General features: G+C 36.1%; 1 protein-coding gene across 2 annotated transcripts in view; it reads left to right on the forward strand.

Annotated features, from left to right (window-relative positions):
- The window catches only part of NKAIN2 (sodium/potassium transporting ATPase interacting 2), a gene marked incomplete at both ends in the record, with an annotated part of 980,185 nt that overhangs the window by 827,336 nt on the left and 131,552 nt on the right, over positions 1–21,297 (forward strand). Inside the window, one exon of one of the 2 annotated variants that reach the window (XM_081251326.1) lies at positions 6,532–6,732. The exons of the other annotated variant lie outside the window; for it this stretch is intronic. Within the exon in view, the coding sequence (XP_081107452.1) occupies positions 6,532–6,732 (201 nt within the window). The remainder of the gene's footprint in view (positions 1–6,531; positions 6,733–21,297) is intronic. 2 annotated transcript variants of the gene reach the window in all.

The raw sequence follows: 21,297 nt of genomic DNA on the forward strand, positions 1-21,297 counted from the left end.
TAAAAAGTATTACCCTGAGGTGATCCTGGTCTCACCTCCCTGGACACTTAGGGAACTCAGCAGAATAGTCTAGGGTGATTAAGATGAAGCATTTGGATTTTATAGCATCTGTGTGATCACCTCCATCATGACTATTTATAACACAGCACCTGTACTAGTCTCACCACATGTTTCCTGCACTGTCCACCCCAATCCTACAGGAGATTTGATTATGTTTTCTGCAATATATCTCTGTTCATGTTTGATAGTGCCAATGTCCTGTCCCTGATCAAAAATCTTTCAATAAGCCAGGATGTTTTGTTTGGCATTTAAGTCACTCCCCAGTCTGTCCTCAACTTATTTTTCTGAAGTGATTTTACACACTACTCCTTAAAAACTCTCATCTCATAAAAATAAGGCTACTTACTTGTCCTTAAATACACAAGTATTCTTAGCTCTACAATTTCGATTATTTGGTCCACGCTAGTTAAAATGGTCTTTTCCCCCCAGGCTGTGGACCTATCTAACCTGGCTCTTATTTTAAACCCCAGCTAGAGTTCCCATCTCTAAGAGGCTGCCCCACCAGAGTCCACAGGCATCACACCCTCAGAGTTCCCAGACACACATTGTCCACACCTCTCATTAGGTGCTTATCAAATGCTTCCTTTTATTTTTACATTTTATCTCTATACCTTGCCCTCCAAATGAGACAATAAGTCCTGTAATGTTAGAGATTGCATATTACATCTCTTCTCATCATCATGGCCTGGTAGAGCGTTTTGCATATGGTATATGAATAATTAATATTTGTTAGCAACTATACTGATAACTATAACCTAATTGCCATTTACTAAGAAGCATAGTTTCTATACTTTCAGGTACTAACTAAGCAATCTATAAAAGCGAGAGTATCAATTTTTAATATTATTATTTCAAAAGAAGAACTAAGTAATAGAAAACTCTAGAAATTTAAGAAAATATTTCAGATTTTTTAAACTGCAACTGAAAGCTTCTCACTCTTACCTCCACCTTCTAATCTTTGCAATACTGAATCGATTGTTTATTATTAGAATAGATTATGCAACAAATGCCATAAATTGTGAAAGTAAATTGTAGCTTTTTGTTGAAATTCTCAGACACAACTAGTATCATTTTTTCATTTACTTTTCAATGCTCTTTTTTTAAGTATCAAATGCTTATTATTTGTTGAGCAATTAGGCTTCTTGTGTTGCCCTGAATACATACAACCCCATCAGAAACAACTTTTTAATGCTAATAACAGCTTTCATGTAATACATCAGACCCTGCTATTTTGAAAAATGACATGACCAATAATGGGGTCCTTTAATCTGAACTTTTTGAATAGTTACTAAGAGAGATGAATAAATATATTGATACAAATTACACTATATTACTCTGAACATATAATTATTAAAGTCTTTTTAGACATAAAAGTTTTTTAATCTTACAATTCTGAGCCTATCTTGTATCCTTTTCAGTGTGAATTCATTGATAATATACAAGATTTGGTTTGTGGTTTTATGCCTTATTTTGTGCTATCAAGACTTATTCTTTGTCTCAAAAGTCCTTATAATTTTGAACTCAAAATTACAAAATATATGGGAATTAAATAACCTATTGATTATGCATGGAGAAGGTCATACTCAGGAATTTCTGTTGCACTTAAGGGGACTTAAGGAGACCTTTCTATTGTCTATTTTACAAGCAGGAATTTATATTTTGTGCTTAAAATAAGGCACACATGCTTATGTGTGCATTATTTTATGCTTACACAGAGACCTTTTGTTTAAATGTCCACAAGAAAATAAATAAGAATGTAAGATAATGCCAGAAACTCTCCAGTTAATGATCACTGGTTGAATATATGTACTTACTTACATTTCATTCTGAAACTCCACCAAGTGGTATTAAAGAATAAAAAAATGATAACACACAGTAAAAAGAGAATGGACAAGAAATGTCAACAGTTTTTGGAAGATAGAAAGTAGAGGATTAGCAAGTGACTTAGCAAAATGGAAAAACCTAAAACTTATGATCATGCAGTGGGTTCCAATGTACAGATTTGACCCATAAAAACCTTGGAAAAGTCAGGATTTAGAAGTGGAAGGTGTATGTGAGGTACAGGATTGAAAATGCGAATGAATTGGATAATCTGTTCAAGGGGCAGTTAGACTGCCCTGAGGCGCTTCCTTTAGTCTATGCAACGAGGCTTCTCCTCTGGACTGGTAAGACTCCTGAAGCACAGGCAGGCATGAGTTAAGTTTCTGAATACGTGAACATTAAATTAAATACTGTATGCTGAAAAAAAAGCCTGCATATTATGTAGCAAGAGCATCAACTCCTCCCCAGTTCAGCCCAAGGAGGCTGTGGTCTGATGTGTACCCCATAAGTAAAGTGGAAGACCCAGAACAAAGTCCTACCAATCCCTACAGACCTAGAATTTGGAAGGCCCTGCTCAGTCATCTTACATGAAGGACACCAGCTGATCAGCCCACTAATGCATGACAAACTGCCAATCAAGTTTTAGTTTCTCTTTGGTATGAAAGGACAACTTTTGTGAAAGACTTCTAAGGAACAACTCCAACAAGAAAGTCAGAAGCAAAAATAAACATAATAGAAAATATTCAGGTGTTCCCACTGGCTGTTCCCTCTGCTTGGAATGCTTTTCCCCAAATCTGCTCTCTTTACTCCTACACTTCATTCAGAACTCGTGCAAATACAAAATAATGAGACATCTTTTCTTACTATTATATTTAATATTGTGTTACACTCCCCATCACCCAATTCCTGGTTATTCTATTTCTTTACTTGAGCTTATATTTCTGCATATATTAATCACTACACAGACATTTTGATATGTTCATGTATTTGTTGTCCATCTACCCCACCCCCAAATGAACACTCATAAAGTTAGGAACATTGCCTATCACACATAGTAGATCCTTGATAATTACTGTTAATATTATCTACTTATCTGTTTACTTATTTAGTAAAAATAAATAACTTGGATAAAGCAAAAACAAAATAGGAAACACAATTTAAAAGAATGAGTATTCAGAGAATAAGAAAATTTATAGCCAAGAAACAATTCAAATATATTAACTATACAAAAGCAACAATTAGAGAAGAATTAGCTCTTAAAAGTTCCAAATATTAAAAATTAAAGGTATAGTTCAATATAAGTTTGGGAAGACTTGGTAAAGAAAATCTCCAAGAGAGTAAAGAGAAATATAAGATATGAACAATACGAAAGAAAAAATAAGAATGTAAGAGATCAATCCTGAAAGACAAATGTCTGACTAATAGGAGCTTCCTGCAGTAACACAAAAGAGTAGAGGGGAGGGAACAATTAAGGATATAATGTAGGTTGTTTTCTAGAATGGAAGGAAAGCACTCTTAGATGGAAAGTCCCTCCAGATGCTCTACAAACTAAGTGAAAAAGAAACTCATCAAGATACTGTTTTACTGAATTTCAGAACTTGAAGCTAAAAAGATTTTCTACATCAATAAACCTCAAAAATATCACATGGAACCAAAGTAAGTTACAGAGTATATACATATTTTAAAACCTAAAAAAACAGCATTTTATATTATTAATAACTATGTAAATATTCAGTAAAACTACAAAAAGCTTTCATGAGAATAATGACACCAAAATCATGATAGTAACTATCTGTGGAGAGAGAGGGGGGGAAATCATATTTAGGAAGACTACAGAGGAAGCATCATTTATATGTATAAAATTTTATTTTAAAAATGACTTTAGGGCTTCCTTGGTGGTGCAGTTGTTGAGAGTCCGCCTGCCAATTCAGGGGACACGGGTTCGTGCCCTGGTCCGGGAAGATCTCACATGCCGCAAAGCGGCTGGGCCCGTGAGCCATGGCCGCTGAGCCTGCGCGTCCAGAGCCTGTGCTACGCAATGGGAGGGGCCACAACAGTGAAAGGCCCACACACAGCAAAAAATAAATAAATAAATAAATAAAAATAAAAAAATAAAAAATGACTTTAAGCAAATATAACATAAGATTTAATGAAACTGAGTGGTGGGTATAATGGTATTATTATAATATCCTCTATACTTTTTGATGTTTTTGAAATATTTCACTGTTTAAAACAAAAAATGCAAGAAACCAAAAGAAAGAAAACAGGTTACATAAAAAAGTACAGGGAACAAAATGATATCAGATTTCTTAAGTGTAATAATGGAAATTAGAAGATAATGGAGAAACAGCCACCCAGTTCTGAGAGAAGATTTTCAACCAAGAAGCACATATCCATCCAAAATATCAGTCAATTAATATAAAAGTAGGGTAAAAACACTTCAGACTTAAAATCATTCACCTATTCTTAAGGAAGTAGTGAATTACGTACTCTGTGAAATAAGAGAGCAAACCAGGTAAGAAAAAGACATGAGAGCAGTTAAGAAAAAAATTGCACTGGAAACTTGTTAAAAGTGGCAAGATAAATTTTATTTTAGCTGCTGTAGTAGAGAAGACAGACTTCAGTATAGAGCTGAACTCCATGCCCACAAATGTGATTACCTAGGTGAAATAGACACATTTCTTTAAAGTCACAATCTGCCAAAACTCACACAAGAAGAAATTTGAATAGGTCTATATCTATTAAATAAATTGAATCAATTGAGATATATATAGATAGATAGATAGATAAATAGGTAGATAGATAGATCTCAATTAATAACTTAAAAAAAGTTATTAATAAAACAAAAAGCACCAAGCCCAGATGGGTACACTGGTGAATTCCACCAAGCATTTAAGAAAGAAATTATTCCAATTTTCTGAAATCTCTTCCAGAAGACAGAAGCAGATGGAAAACTTCCTGATTCTATGAGGTAGCATTAACCTAATGCCAAAACCAAAGAAAATACAGGAAAAGAACACTACCTCTTACAAATATAGATGCAAGTATCCTAACAAAATGTTTTCAAACAAAATGAATTCAACAATGTACAAAAATAATTACACACCACAACCAAGTGGGATTTATACTAGACTGGTTCACTATTCAAAAATCAACTAATGCAATAAAAAAGACATTTTTCGCCACTTAGCAGGTAGCTCCAGCCACAGGCTTTATTTTGAGATTTATTCTGCCTGAGTCAGAAACCAGTTTGCTGTATCTCCCAGGTTCCAAGGGATACTTTGAAGCCTTTCTCAATAGGCTTCAAGAGAAGAGACCTTACCCCCTCCCTTACCACCACTTTATGGAGATGATGAGACTCATAACACAGCTCTCTCCAAAGGAGTACTCTTTCCAGTCTCCAAATTCCCTGATCATTTATGCTCAGCCCTTTCATATGTTCAGTTTAAGTGAATATATCTTAATATTTCCTATGCAGTATCTCCCTGGTCAATCTGGTACCTCATTTTGGTGTAAGAGTAGTTGGCATCTATTATCTTGAGGTTCTATCACTGAGAATGAAATAATTCCTTTTCCACCATTGATCCTCTCTGTTAGAATCTTCTCTCATGACTTGCTGAATACTAGGATGTGTTTGATGCATTCTCTTCCTGGAAAACAACATTCGTCCCTGTGCTATTGACAGCTCCACATTTGTGTATGTGATTTCAAGGTCGCTAGTGCAGAAACTACCATCATTCCATTTGTAGCTGCACATCACCTAACATGCTGAACCTCATCTGAAGAGTTGTTGACTTAACTATTTTCACCCTGCAATAATTTGCTGATGATATTTTCTAAGAAGTATTGTGACCAATTTTTTTTTTTTTTTTTTTTTTTTTTTCTGTACGCGGGCCTCTCACTGTTGTGGCCTCTCCCGTTGCGGAGCACAGGCTCCGGACGCACAGGCTCAGCGGCCATGGCTCACGGGACCAGCCGCTCCACGGCATGTGGGATCTTCCCGGACCGGGGCATGAACCCGTGTCCCCTGTATCGGCAGGCGGACTCTCAACCACTGCGCCACCAGGGAAGCCCTGTGACCAATTTTATATCAGGAGTTGGCAAGATTGAAAAGATCCTGATTTTCTAAAATAATAATAAGTGGTGGTGGGGGGGGACAAGAGATAATGTGTTTTGTTCTCACATATTTTAACCACTAACCACATTATTGTGTTAAATTTTGCCAAACTGATGTACAGTTTTAACATTTAAAATGTGCAAAAAGTAAATATTCTGAGGGAGAGGAAAATAGCAGACTGAAGATGAACTGCACTTGATAAAAATAGTTTAAAACACTCCCTTTGTAATATTTACAAGTCCTAAAAGCTAAGACTTTTCAGTGTAACAATGTAAGTCTGACAATTTTACTAATAAGTATTTTTATTTGTATCACTGCAGTCAGGCAAACCTTCACAAATGAACTCGATAGACATAATTTTCAGGTGGAACTGATAGTTTGACTTTAGATGCTACCTTTCTGCCTATAAAATACAGCAAGGGGAGGGGAAAAAACCCACATTTCAAAATGGGAAACTCAAAAGCAAGTCAGTCCGAATAAGCTAACTAACATTTACAAAGTAATTCTCATCCTTATAAATTGCCTTCTTGCAGGAAACAGACCTTATCCTGACTTTTAATATTTCAATGCACCGATCTTGGTGGATGGAGAATGGACCAGGATGTACGGTGACATCAGTGACACCTGCCCCAGACTGGGCCCCAGAAGACCATCGCTACATCACGGTCTCAGGGTGTTTTCTGGAGTACCAGTACATAGAAGTGGCTCATAGTTCCCTCCAGATTGTCCTCGCAGTAAGTGTCGACAGCGAACCACTCCTTCTAGTGCTTCCGGAACTGTTTTATTTCTGTGCAAACTCAATGCACACAGTTGGAACCTGTGGGTAAAATGTGGCTCTGTGCTTTTTCCTAATCAGTGCCACTTTTAACAGGGATTTGTCAGGTTAAACCAGGCTGTGCTGTGGGCCGAGTGCTTCTTTCTGGCTGTGCTGCTAATTCTGGGAATTCCCCTCTCCCTTTGCCCTAGCTTCTTCTTAGATTTCCCCTAGGTACCATCCATCTCTTTTTATCACCCCCCCTCCACCTTTTTCAAAACAATTCAGCTTTTCTATAAATTCCACTTCTAGACTATCATGCCCCTATTTTTCATAGTATTATGCTGATGAAGAACCCTCCCTCTACAAGAAGGCAGTTGGAATTATAAATAACTCCTTTGTTTTTGAAGAACTTTCACTAAAGCTAAATGCACAGTTTTGTGGGATTCATAAAGTTAAGGCAACTTTATTATACATGTCTCCATTTATTTATTACAGATTGTGTATGTGCAGATCTACTTATATTTTCTTAGACTCCATGTAGATCTGCAACTGAGGAGCACAGTCTTAACAATTGTAAACAACAAACAATACAAGTAGAATCTGCTTGTGACCTCTTTATTTAACTACTTTGAGAATGATATTAACTCACAATTCTTAAATAACAAGACATAAAATGTTCTGGGTAGAATGGCACCAATTGGTTCACATAAAATTTTTCTGGAATTTAAAAAGAAACTATGTGAGTGTGTGTATTAGGTTATGTAACTAATATATAGTTATTAGATTTTTTAAAATGAGGAATATATGTATATAAACATATACATACACACACATATATAATCACAATGGGCTTTGTATGCTGTGCTAGTAAACACTTTCCAAGTCTCTGTGACTAAAACCCACAAAGGTTTATTCTCATGGGTCAGCAGGAAGTTTTACCAATCACTGTCACTAAGGAAACAAGGCTAGGTACACAGCCACCATCTCAATCATCACAGGTCGCCATGCCAGAGAGCAAGGATAGATCTGGAGTGTCTACATTGGCACAAAAATGCTCCTCCTTGGGAGGAGAAGCCCATCATTGCTCATAGTTCATTGCCCAGAACTAGACACACAGTCCTACACAGTCACAAATTGGTCAGGAAGGAGGGAGACCTGTAAATATTTGAAGAGTAGCATAAATTATTTCCACAATATTTGAATTATGTTCTTGGCTAAAGCACTGAGTGATCTCCCTTGAATATGTCCAAGCTGAAGCACTTCTTAATTAAAAAAATAAAAATAAAAAACCTTCTCTAATAGTTTGAAACTCTAAAACTTTTCATTTTGATTATTTTTAAGTAAAGATAGATTTGATGGGATGGAGGTAGTCATTTCACTGTTTAAAATTCATTTAGGTGAAGTATTCATTCTCACATGGGAAAAGTAAAATATTTCTGGTATTTGGCAACAGATTAAATGCCTTCATATATGTATTAGAGAGGAGTTTTAGAGGTAATATTCCTTCCTTGGAACTCCCTCTTTCTACTGTACCCAGAATTTTTGGAAAACTTCCACTTATCCATCAGGGATGATGTAAACATATAGTCTGTGTGCATGGACAGTTAAATGAAACTATTTTAGAGTTATTTGAATTAATGTGTGTATGTATAAACTATATTCACAGATTTATTAAACCCCACATAAAATTTTGGCTTGCAGATAATTTGCTAAAGAAATACATTTGGACACGGAAGCATGTGTTGAGTCTGTCACACTGCCCAAAGAAACAATATTTTTACATAAGTAAAAACCATCCATAAAGGCAAAGTGGCTAGAGTGCAAAGAAGATGGATGAAGTGTCCCTAAGAGCAGATGTGACCAATATATCAAGCTACTGGCTCTCACTTCTCCTGTCTGCATTGCCCCCGGTTGAGTGGGGCAATCATTTGGGCAGGCCATCACAGGATGTGGCATCCATACCTCTCCCCTTTCCACCTGTTCTTCTCTCTGGGGTAGTTCTTTTGCTATGCTGACTGGATCACCTGAGAGAGTGAGTAAGTCAGCAACAGATACCCAAGCCAGTTTTTTGGAAAAGTTTCAACACACTTTCTGTCTTTAGACTTGTTATTATCTAGTTGGCCTTGGGGTGAAAGCATTTGCTATGCAGAAAACTTAGCACATCTTAACTAGAATTTTAGAATGCAAACCAAAATGGGGCTTATCTTGAACAATGTGCTCCGCCTAGTTATTGGAAGCCTTCCAACTAAATGTTCCTGTAGTCATCCTCATCACTTCTGCCGGCATGTTTAAGGGGTGAAATTGTGGCTCGAATCTCTGCTTCTCTCCTTTTCGTGTTACCCAAATCATCTTCCTGACAATTCAACGTTTAGTTCCGTCCAGTCTGGTGAACACTTCCTGAGTGCATGTCCCCTGCTGGCATCTAGAAAAACAAATGGCAGCGTCTCTGACCTTGAGGCTGTCATAATCAGAAATGGGCGTGGTTCCTCGGGTACAAACCTGGGGCAGACAGGCACACTTCGGGAATGTGGTACACAGAGAATACGTTTGTGCCATGTATGGCATCATCTTGGCGTCTTAGTTCCATCCTGCTTTTTGTGAAGTCAGCTAAACTCCCACACCTCTCTGTTTTCACCAGCCTTTGAAGCTGCCCTCTCTTCCAGGATATCTGGCTTAGATCTGCTTCCATATACGGCTGCTGTCCCAGCTACTGCTCTTGATTAACTCCAAATCTCTCTAGCTCTTTTTCTCCACCTTCACTCAGCCTCTCTTTCACAGATTCCTGACCCCCAGCACACCTGTCATCCCATTGTTCGGTTTTCTGCCAATCAACTCCTAGCTGATTTTGAAATTAGCATTCACGAAGCCCCCAGTTGCATCACACATTTATAAGATATCTCCCATCTCCAGCCAAAGGAAGATGAGTATTATATCCACATAATTGGGAAGAGGGGTTATTAATCACACAGCCTCCAGCCAAGAAGAAAGGACTGCCAGAGCACCATAATGATGAGCCAGGTGTGAGATTTCAAGCTTTCTCCTTCTCCAGCAGCATTTTATTCTGGTTAGGATCAGATATCACATTCAAAGGGAATACAGGTGTGGATAGTTTTAATAAAACCAAAAATAAAAAAGATCTGCTCTTACAAAATAGATAAAATAAATATGTATGGAAAGAGCCCAGGAAGAGATTAACTAAAGAGATGGTGCTGTTTACATTACAAAACAATTAATCTTATTTCTTCAAACAATGTATGATTGCAACTGTACAGTTTACAAAATGCGTTTACGGGAATTTAATCTTTTCACTTGTGTAACAGTCCTGTGAGGGCAGCAGAACAGATTAAAAGCCTTTCCCAAGATTTCTTAGCTAGTAAATGGGGAGGGTGGACATGCTGACCTGAGATTTTCTCTGGTACCAAGGAAAGGAAATAGGCTTAAATCTGCATGCCGGCATCAGCTGATGGATAACAGATTCATGAAACCCCAGAATTCAGACTGCTCTTCAGTAGCAAAGAATGCCGTGATTAATTAGCTATGTCTCCCATGGGTAAGGGGAAGGGAGGCATATATACCTCATGTTTGTTACACACACACATTATACCTACTTCCTATAACCAACACAATGAAGAGGGTGTATGTTTTACAAAGAAATGTAAATAAATGAATCATTAAGGGAAACTTTTATTGTACTAACTGAAGTAACTTTTTATTTTGAAACATATGTTAAAATTCCAAATAATTCATTGGAAAACAAAAGCAAATACTTAATCCCTTTCTTCTCCAGCTACCTCCAGAGGACCAGCATCTCTAAATGTTATATGAACTTCTCCAACAAAATTGCTGGGCTTTGTTTTTCTTTATTTCCTTTACTTCTGACACACTTCTAAGTTCATAGCAGGTTGACTATTAACTTAAGAGACCAGTAGAAGATGTTGGTAAAAATATAAATAAGTTTACTCTTTCCTACAGCCATTAAAAGTGGCTTTAAACTGTATACAAATTAGCAGGGAAGAAAACTTTAGAAAAGTTTCTGGTGCCCTGTTCATAGCCAAAAAATAGGTTCACTGTCCAGTTTAAGCTTCAGTTATATCTATTCCCTATTCATAAAACTCTGTGCTCTGTAAAGTGCAGGAAATGATAGAAATCATTGTTCAACATATCGTGGTACCAAAAACTTTTGAAAGTAAAATATATGCCTTTCAGATGGATAGAGTCACAGATGTTTCCAATTATTTCCAGCTAATGATATATAATACGTTGGCCATTTGGCTTGCTAAGACTTGCCTAGGAATACCATTGGTGAAGAAATTTGCAAAAATTTTGACTGCCTTTATCCAAGTTGACTTGGGGTTGTGCTGGGAATGGCACATGGTGTTTCTCTAGATGTTGCTGAAGTATGTGGTGCATGCATATGAGAGTAAAGGGCGTTATTGCTCACGCTGACTTTTTCTCCTATAATCTGGAAACACTTATCCACAGAGGTCTGATTTTCAAAGATTTGGGTTCCGATTTTCACGTAGCCTAGGACATTGCTATTAAAGTGGTAAATATTAAATCTAAGTTGTGAACTTGCAAGGGATGTTTTGCAAGTTCAACTTGCAAGGGATGTTTTAAAGGGATGAGTGAGAGAAATGGTGTGAGCTGATACCCAGCTACTGCTGCATTCAGAAGTGCAACGGTTGCAATGTGGATATTATCTATTACATTTATTTGAGTTGAAAAATTAAGACAGTTTTTTTTAAGACAAAAAGTAAGTTTGATTTGTTTTACAGGGAAAAATGATTTAACCATTTATGTTATTGGAGTCACCATTTTGCATAAACTAAATTAGCCAGACCTGCAGCTCCATAGTTTAATAAAAGTACACTCAAAGCACATGTTTTTAATTGACAAAAATATATTGAAATTAAATAATATTTCCCACATATTTTACATACACCAGATTAATCTAGGTGCCTTTATGAGAAAGAGTTACAAGCATAATGGCTGTTTATTATATCTTGGTGGTGTTTTTTTAATACTTTCTAGAAATTGCTGTTGCAAACTGGGCAATTTCCAACTCTTTGCTTTCATTATAATTGAAGGAAAACCTCATAGATTTGCCAATTGGTAGATTACCTGAAATAATTCTTCTGATAAGTAATATGTAAATGTGGCACCCAACTTAGAAGAAACTGGAGAATTTGAGTGATGTCATTATAACAAAAGGCCTTCAATACTCTATTTTTGAAAGAAAAAGATTTTTCCATGCTTAAACCTAAAACAAAAGCAACTAGAATAGAATTCATGTTAAATTCTGCCTCATTCTAGTATTAATCAGAAATGCATTTCAAATGAAATTTTATTTTTTATGTAATTATTTTGATCAACATTTGTAATAGACTATGGTGTTTTGATCTATTGTATAAAATAATAATTGTGATGATGGCTCAAATGAGAATACATTTTTATGTTCTCACCCCCCCAAAAAGAGAGAAATATGTGAGGTGATGAATATGTTAATTAACTAGATAGTGTGAATCCTTTCATAATGTATATGTATATCAATTCACCATAATGTACACTTTCAGTATCTTACAATTTTGTTAGTCATACCTCAGTAAAGCGGAAAAAAAATTTAAGTGTCAAAAAAAAGCCCATTTTTAACACTTAATGCCTTATGGACATGGGAAAGAAAGATCGATTTTAAATTTATACATATTCAATTTAATACATACAAATTTATATATATGTGTGTGTGTATATATATATATAACTATATATAGTTATACAGAGAAATATGATAGAATGATCAATATAAAATTTTCAAGTAAATAAACATACCACATTTGGAAAAAATTCTGTGGAAACTGGAACTACATAAAATTTATGATTGTTATAGAAGAGTATGTATGTGTGTTTTTACATGAAAGAAAGTGAACTTCACATCATAGTGGTATTCAAATTTCATTGGATATATTTATAAGAATAAATAATGTATCTTTAAAATAGATTAATATTTATAATATACCAAAATAAATAGCCCTTTTGAAGCCATTTAGACTAATGATGAAAATATCAGATATGAATTTCAAATGTACCTAGTTTCAAGTGGATTTTTAAAAATTTCTTTCAGGGTATGTGGGAAGAGAAATGTTTGGAAGCCACTATTCTAAAGCAGTGGTTATTTCTTTCTTTATTCCTTTCTTCCTTTTCTTCCTTTCGTTTTCTTCCTTCCTTCTTTCCTTCCTCCCTCCCTCCCTCCCTTCCTTCCTCCCTTCCTCCCTCCCACAGTCCATAGAGACAGCCACAGAGTGGGGAGCAGGCATTTAATTCTTGGGGAGGGCTGACAGGGATGTCCCCTGTCCCCTTGGGGCCCCTGCCAATTCCCCTAAAGCAGTGGTTGCTAACACTAGCTGAGACTAGGAATTACCTACCCAGCTGTTTAAAAGATTACCATAAACATAATGTACTTCTGGAAGCTTTTTGTCCTTAGGCCTGAGGTAGGGCCAAGGTGGATATATTTTTCAAAATTTTCACCAGAAATATTAGTCCCTTCCCTTTTCTTTTACTACTGATTCCTCAAATGTCCTGAATTGCTCAGAAACACAAGGTGTTTGGTCAAGAAGATAATTCTATATGCCAAGATGGTACCATAGCTCCGGTTGTTCCACCAACTCCTTTCTGGGCCTTAAAAGTCATTCCCTTCCAGTACTGCAGGATAAAGCACATAGTTATGTGACTAGTTAGTTAGTCACATAATTAACCTGTGGTCAAATGCTGAGTCTGTGTACTTACACTGTGCCTACCATATCTCCAGACTGAAGAGTGAGTTGGTATAGAGCTAGGACTGAGTCTTCTGATTCTAGTCCAATGTGCAAAACTGTACAATAGTTTTCTTCTTAGCACAAAACTGCCTGTTGTCTGCGATGGAAATGGACAGAATGACAAGCACTCGGCTTCTTTCCTAGCTCCCAGGATGTTTCAAGAGTTTTGATGCTTGGCTTCAAATATTATACACAGTGCTCCAACTCTAGTTCTCTTGGGTACTCAGATACATAGTCTTGCTTGTCAATAAAGGAAATAAATGTGATTTGTCTTTCTGCAACATCAGAATAGTTTATACAAATAGTCACAAATATATGGGAAGAAAACCCAAATCACAATTGTAATCAGGGGATTTTTCCAGTGGACAAAGTTTCTTAATTAAGAGAACGAAGGCGGTAAATAGAATCGAGAAAGGACAGTTCTTGATACAATTGAGTACTCCAAAGCACATAAACAATGTTCCACAAGCTAAGTTTAGAACCCCAACTGGATTTATCCCTGAATAGTAAGAAATACCAAGACCAACTGATACTTCTGAAATGGGCACATGTTTAAATTTCTAATCTATTCTCAATTCCTCTAGACGATAACAAATTCATTTGAACACTATCCCTTCAGAGCATAACATCTTAATGTCTTATCCAGAGATGTCAATCAAGTTTTAGTAAAAATAAACCCTGAACAATCAGTTGTCATGCCCTTTATTTTATTTTGCTTTATTCCTGAAAGGTGCCCTTGTAAATTGGTGAGCAGTTCTGCGAATCTGGGAACAAGCAGAGTGCAAGAACTTGAACAGCCTCTAAAGTCAAATTAAATCTAAGAATTTTTTGCCTTTAATATTCACTGGTATTCTCTACATGCAAATTCAGAAATATCAGGTAAAATATTCACAGTCTGGGAGTAACTATCCTTAAATCTTACACCCAGCTGCATAATAAACTATTTTGTAATTATGAACTAAATGAGATAATGTCTAAGAAATTGCCTTGAAAACAATAAAAGTGGTATTATTTATTTTCTCCTTAGCTCAGTTTTTTCCACTGCTCTGAAGAACACTATTATTTAGTCAGGCTAACTCATAGTGATGTGCAAAAATGAACTAAAGTTTACTTACTCCCGGATAGAACTGTGATTCTTAAATTCATTGTGATACTTAAATTCATTGTGATACTATTTAGTGTATTGACACATGAGCCTACATGGGGGCAACTTTTATCCCATATCAACCATTATCATCAGATTGCAATATCTGCTTCTATATGTAATGTCTGAAGCACTTGCTTACCCCACAAAACATAATATCACTTGATCTATGAGAATGCTTGGAAACATCATGGAATAAAAATACCAATATATTTAAGATGGTAGTGAGGATTATAGCCTGCAACAAATCACTAATAATTGGGTTTTCTTGAATAATATTAGATTTAAGTTTTGCCAGCCCTACAAATTAGATTTAAATTACTTCCATAGAGTACTGTACAATGAATGATGTGCAATCCCATTTCTTATATTTAATTTTAGTCATAAATTATTTCAGAAAGAAAGAAAGTATCAATATATATAGTAAAATGAAGTATTTTTTTGAAAAACATGACAAGCTGTTGAACTTGAACAAAGGTTACCATCTTCCTTTGTCATATATAGATAGTATCATTGCCTGTAAGACGTCTTTCCACTCATGATCAGTTATTATGATAAAATTTTTTTAAGAAATAAGTCTTTGATGGCAATTTCCTCCTCACAGGAACTTCTACACACAGTGGTAGAATAATAATAGTAGAATGCGTTAGTGTTTTCAAATAACAGCAAGGCATTCTCAAAAGAAGGATGTAAAGATGATTTATAATGATAGCTATAATACAAGGGATAATTTATTGTTTCATGTGTTATACTTGAGTGAAAAGGAATAAAACTATGGGCAAACACACTTGAGCTAAATATTGTTTACACAGTAGAAAAAGAGCCATCTGTAATATTCCTTCTGTACATTTGCTTTAACCAGTCCTACAAATAGGATTTTAAACTCTACTGTTCTCAACCCACGCAACTGGGTGTATGATTCCCAGTCTTCATTATTCTCTTGCTTATTCCAGTCCTTGTGGCTCCATGGCTACATTTGTCCCGACTCCCACTCATTGTTAAATTCCTCTCAAGCAGTGACCCTTTTAGTCAAGACTAACTTTTCATACACATATGTTTCTCACTTCTATTCTTCTCCTAACAATTCATAATATTATATTGTATTGTACTTAATGAGGGAGTCCTTTCTCACATGACTCTTTTGGTTAATGTTAACTGCAAATATGGCTCCATCCACGTTCATAATCCAGTGCATTTCTTTATCACTGAATTTTAGAGAAATATTTGATTGCTGTAAGTCAATCTTTCTCAAGCTTTTTCTAGAAAATCCCTTCCAGTGTTCATTTTACTTATTCATCTATTAGATTGTAAAACCTATTCATCACAATCCCATTGATGTTAAGATTTTTACAGTAAACAATGCCTTGCCAAAGTTTGATGGGCATGACTCATTATCATCAGTGTCCCATCTATACAAATTAGTTCATATAAACCTTGAAATTTGGGGGGGATGTTTTTTAAAGTTCGTTCAGTGGGGAACGTCTAGAATAGTACCAATGAAAATATGATTTTGTGTATCATTATTTTAACTATAGTGGGTAAAACATTTTCACATATAAGTTACTGTGTTGTGTTCAACAACCGTAAATAAGATTAACTCTGAGTGCCCTGCCAGTGTGGCTGTGACAGTTATTTGATCATTTAAGTTATGAATGAAAAATCATTGAAAGTTCTGTTTAAATGAAGCTACATGAACATTTACCTGCGATTAATCTTCAATTTTATTTTCCTTTTGTGATCCATTACAGTTTTTTTTCCCCTTTAGACCCCATATGCTTACAGATGTTAATCTCCAGAGAAGCAGAATGATTCTCCCAACAAAGGTGGTTTGTTGCTTGGCTTTGCTTTGATGAAACCTGGTCAGAGGCTCTGATGACAGATAGTCTGCTTGTCAGCTTTGTTTCATGAAGCCAAAGAAAATGGAACTTATCAGGAGCTGAGCCTCAAGCGCTACCTGTACCTCTTATTTGGGCCCTTTCATGCTAGGTTGGCAGAGGTCTTAGTCTTTCATCATTTAGTTCACTGACAGAAAGAGCAGGGAGCTGTTGCCTGTTTAGGTACCACTCTGCAGACTGCTCTATTGTGAAATAAACAAACAATATATTTTTAGGGCACCACCTGCAGCAAGCAGCTGTACCAAACAGAGCAGAAACACAAAGGATGTGATTTGTTCCATTTAACATAAAGCCTTGAGGTTTGAGAAGAGAGGGAGGAGAAGGTTCTATGTATACAACCCACACGTCCACAGTTTAAACTGAAGCTGATATTCTTTTTTAGATTGGAATTGAGGTATCATTATACCTTTCCTCCTTTCCCACCCCTCAACCTCTGGTTGAAAACAGTTCTATTATTGGGGTTATAACTGTTAACTGAGAAAATCATTCTCCTCTGCCAGTAAACTTCCTCTTCCATTCAAGGGCAGTTTTCTCTCAGGGCAACCTATACTGAAATGCCAACATCTGCTGTATCTAAGTTGTATATAAATGGTGTCTGGCATTTACATGATGCCAATGACTTGATTAGAGAAACTCATACACTTGGCTTACATAAAATTTTCTTATCTGCAGCTTTCATCTATTTCAGTCTTTCTTCAGGATCTGTGTGCTTCTCTAAATGTGCCACACAAGTCCAAAATACTCTGAAAGCTGAACTTTAGCTCTTATTTTGATTGACGATCAGTTCTTGTATTAACTCCTATCTCTCCAGGCATTAAAGCTATGTACTGCATCATGATAAAATTCTACCATGTGCGCCTTGTCTGAGTACCTAGAATTTTGAGGCTGATGCAAGGGATACTTTAAGTACTTGCTTTTCCCCTAAATTTAAAAATCTCCTCATTCTCTTAATGGCTATTGATTCTGACCTCACAAACCAAAGTCACCATGTCATTTTGAGTTCTTCCAGGTGAGCTGGGATAAATACAATTAAATTATAGATGATTCTGGAGGAAATCCAGGTAGTTACAAATTGAGGCCATTTTAAGTACAGAGAGGGACAGTTACCTTTAGTATTAGAATGGACACCAAGAATTATACAATAATTTTGCTTTTGTCTTGACAATGAGCACATTTTAAAGAGAGAAAAACTCCTCTAAGTATTTAGGAGGTAGACTAGAATACTGTTCTTAACTCTTCTACCACTGACTAGTTTCTTACTCTAGGAGAAAAGTTCATCAATCATCTTTTTGTGCCTCATGAATACTCTTTGGTAGGACTAGTAGCTACTGCTCCAGGATTCAGAGAAGTGAGATGAAGGGATTACAAATCAGCAGTGATGCATGCTTTTAGCTAAGAGAGGAAATCAGATCTTGTGAGTCAGGAAACTTAAGTTTCCTTTGTTATCGTCACCTTCATCATTAAGATAATGACCTTTAAGACTATTGGGCACAAAATAAATTCCTACCAAAGTGTCTTCAAGAATGTTTAATGTAGGAACTGCTTCCATCTCTTTCACCTTTCTAACATATTAAAAGGAATTTTCTGGAAAAAGCTCCCAGACTGGGTTTTGTTAAATTATGTCGGCTTCTGAATCCTTTTCAGTCAACTTTCTACTTTATGATTATGGGACAGTGCTTTTAACTGTATATCCTTGAAACTTTGGAAGAGGGAAGGGAAATATCTCTAGCTCCAAAGAACAAAAGAGGATCTTTAGTTGGAGCATATTTGTGTTCTACAAAACTAAGAGTCAGTTAGATTGATCTTTAATGAGTTGTTACAGTATACTGAATATTCTTCAGGGCTCTCTGGGGAATATTAAAAGAAGAGAGCATAAGCCTTCCTGACTACAGAGTCTTGTCTCTGTAGAGTCAGCAATTTTAAAATGACAGCCTTATCCAATAATAAATACAACTCTGCAAGTGTGTCCAACTAACTGGTTTTTAATCTGCCAATCTTGGAAAGGCCTCTCTTCTCTGAGCCAGACAGTACTTTATTTAATTGAAAATATATGGACATTTCAAAACACCAAGAACAGAGACTGGCTGAAGTGTTCAACACAGTCAATGATCATTTTTACCCCCATAACATCTCAGGCCAAAGTTAGGAACCTCCAGTTGGCTGGGGGATTTGCTCCCATATTCCAGAGATGGCACTGTTCACTCTGGCTGGAAAAAGAAAGAAGATCATATCCTCAAACCCCTGTCTCAGCAGGTTTGTCCAGGCTCCAATCCAGCAAAAGGGAAACCTACAATGACCCTTTATATCCTCTGTCTGGGGTAAGACTGCAGGCCCATGATGCAATTTGATTTCAAATTCCACCCATGATGTAATCACATTTCACTTTTATTTTGCTGTATTTTGTAGTCAAAGAGCAAGTCTTTAAATAGATAAGAAACAAGAGTCAAAGGAGAATAAAAAAGTGACCTCCAACTAGATGAAGCTCTCTGTATTAGTCATTTATTTTCAGTGTATAGGGATCTTGGGACGAGTTTAGCAAGATTTGATAATCCTTATTAAAAACATTGGTCATTCTTCAGGTCCCTTCAGAAGGAAAAAAATCCTTACACATCTGGTGCCAGCTTTATATCAGGCCCAATTTGGAGATTTTCCTAAAAAATAGGCCCGCACTGGCATTTTTCTTTCCCAAGCTCCTGGCTCATCCCCTACATCATCACTACCGTCTTCTTTTTTCACTTGTCCTTTCTTGTTACCTCCCACCTTGTAGTGCAGCTGGCTGATGCCTCTAAATGCCTATAGGTCAATTAGGAAATGATCAAAACCAAGACAAATCCTAATGTAGCTCTCCTCCTCTCAAGGACCTTAAAAGCTAAGAGAAGTTAGACTTTCAAATTTCTCAGTAATCTAGGGGTGGCATTGTCACCTTGTTTAAATCTGTATTTCCTTAATTACTCAGAAACATGAGGATCTTTCCATGTGCTTCGCAGAAATTCAGGTTTTACTTTCTGTGAAGTCTTTAGTCATACCTTTTGTCTATTTTTCAGGTTTTGAAAAATATTTGTTAGTTTAAAATAATACTCTGAAAAGCCATCTTTTTGAGGTTATTACTATTCCAGTCTTTCCCTTAGCTTTGTTGTGTCTTCCATCTTGATGTGGTCAAATTTATCAAATATATTCCTTTAAGACATGTGCTTTTTAAACCTTACTTAAGGAAGACTTTACCCACCTAGGTATCTCAAAAATACCCTCCTATATTTGTTCTAAAACAAATATTCTAAACATTTGCTTTTCACATTTACCTCTTTAATTTATTTTAGATTTACTTTTCTTTATTAGTGTGACGTTTGAACAATACTTAATTGATTTTTCCCATAAGAATAGAAAGTTGTCCTAATATTGTTTAGTGAACAATCCTTTATTTCCCCACTGGTTGCTAATTCTGTTATTTTCATTTACCTATATGCTTGTTTCCAGGCTCTCTATGCTGTTCTACTGATCTTTTGACTATCCTTGTATTTATGCCTGACTTCTTTAATTATTATAGCTTTGTAATATGTTTTGATATCTGATAGGGGAAGTGCTCACTTCTTGTTTCTTCTTCAGAATCAAGTGGTTCTTCATAGGCTTTCATTCCTCCATATGAATTTTAAATTAGTGCATCAAGTTCTATGAAAAACACTATTGGAAGTTGCACTAAATTTAAAAATTGATTAAGGAATAAATAATATCTTACAGTGTTGAGCAGAAAGACATTATTTGTGTCATTTTTTTTTTTTTGTGGTACGCGGGCCTCCCACTGCCATGGTCTCTCCCGCTGCAGAGCACAGGCTCCGGATGCACAGGCCCAGCGGCCATGGCTCACGGGTCCAGCCACTCTGCAGCACGCGGGATCCCCCCAGACCGGGGCACAAACCCGCGCCCCCTGCATCGGCAGGCGGACTCCCAACCACTGCGCCACCAGGGAAGCCCTACTTGTGTCATTATTGATTATTCCAACTATAAATGTCATAGCTGTATAATCTTCCAGTCTTCTTTTGTATAACACAATAAATTTAATAATTATCTCCATTAAAGACTAGCACAGCTCTTATTTTACCCAGGAAACCTCTCTAGGTACCTGAGATATTATTAGAACTATGAACTTGATTTTTTTTAATTCTATTACTTTTTCCAACTGTAAATATTGAGATTTAGGAATAATTTTGATATTGTGTCCAGCAACCTTGATGAACTCTGTTGCTCTGAAGGCATGCCTGTAGATTTTCTTGGATTTTCAATGTAGGTGGACATATCATTTGCAAATAATAATAATGTTTCCTTCCTCTCTTTTCCTTTGACCTTACATTTTTGTGTGGTCTTCTTGTATTTGCCAGCATGATAATGAACTATAGATCTATTATCAGGAATCTGGCATGTTTGTCTTATTCTGGCCTTTACTGTAAATGCTCTAAAATTTAGTATTAAGGATGATACTTGCTGGGTTTGTTTTGCTTTTTCTTTTTTTTTTTTTTTGTATTATACTCTTTATCAAGTCAAGTTTCCTTCTCTCCTTTCTTTGTTAAGAGTGTATGTGAAATTATTAAACATTTTTCCACTTATCTTGATGATTACATAATTTTTCTCCTTGAATCTTTAATGTGGTTAACTATGATAAATTTTCTAAATTGAACTCTCCTTGCATTTGAGTCTTGTCT

Source organism: Mesoplodon bidens (assembly GCF_964165515.1).
Source record: "Mesoplodon bidens genome assembly, chromosome: 12".
In the NCBI taxonomy this organism is placed as follows: Eukaryota; Metazoa; Chordata; class Mammalia; order Artiodactyla; family Ziphiidae; genus Mesoplodon; species Mesoplodon bidens.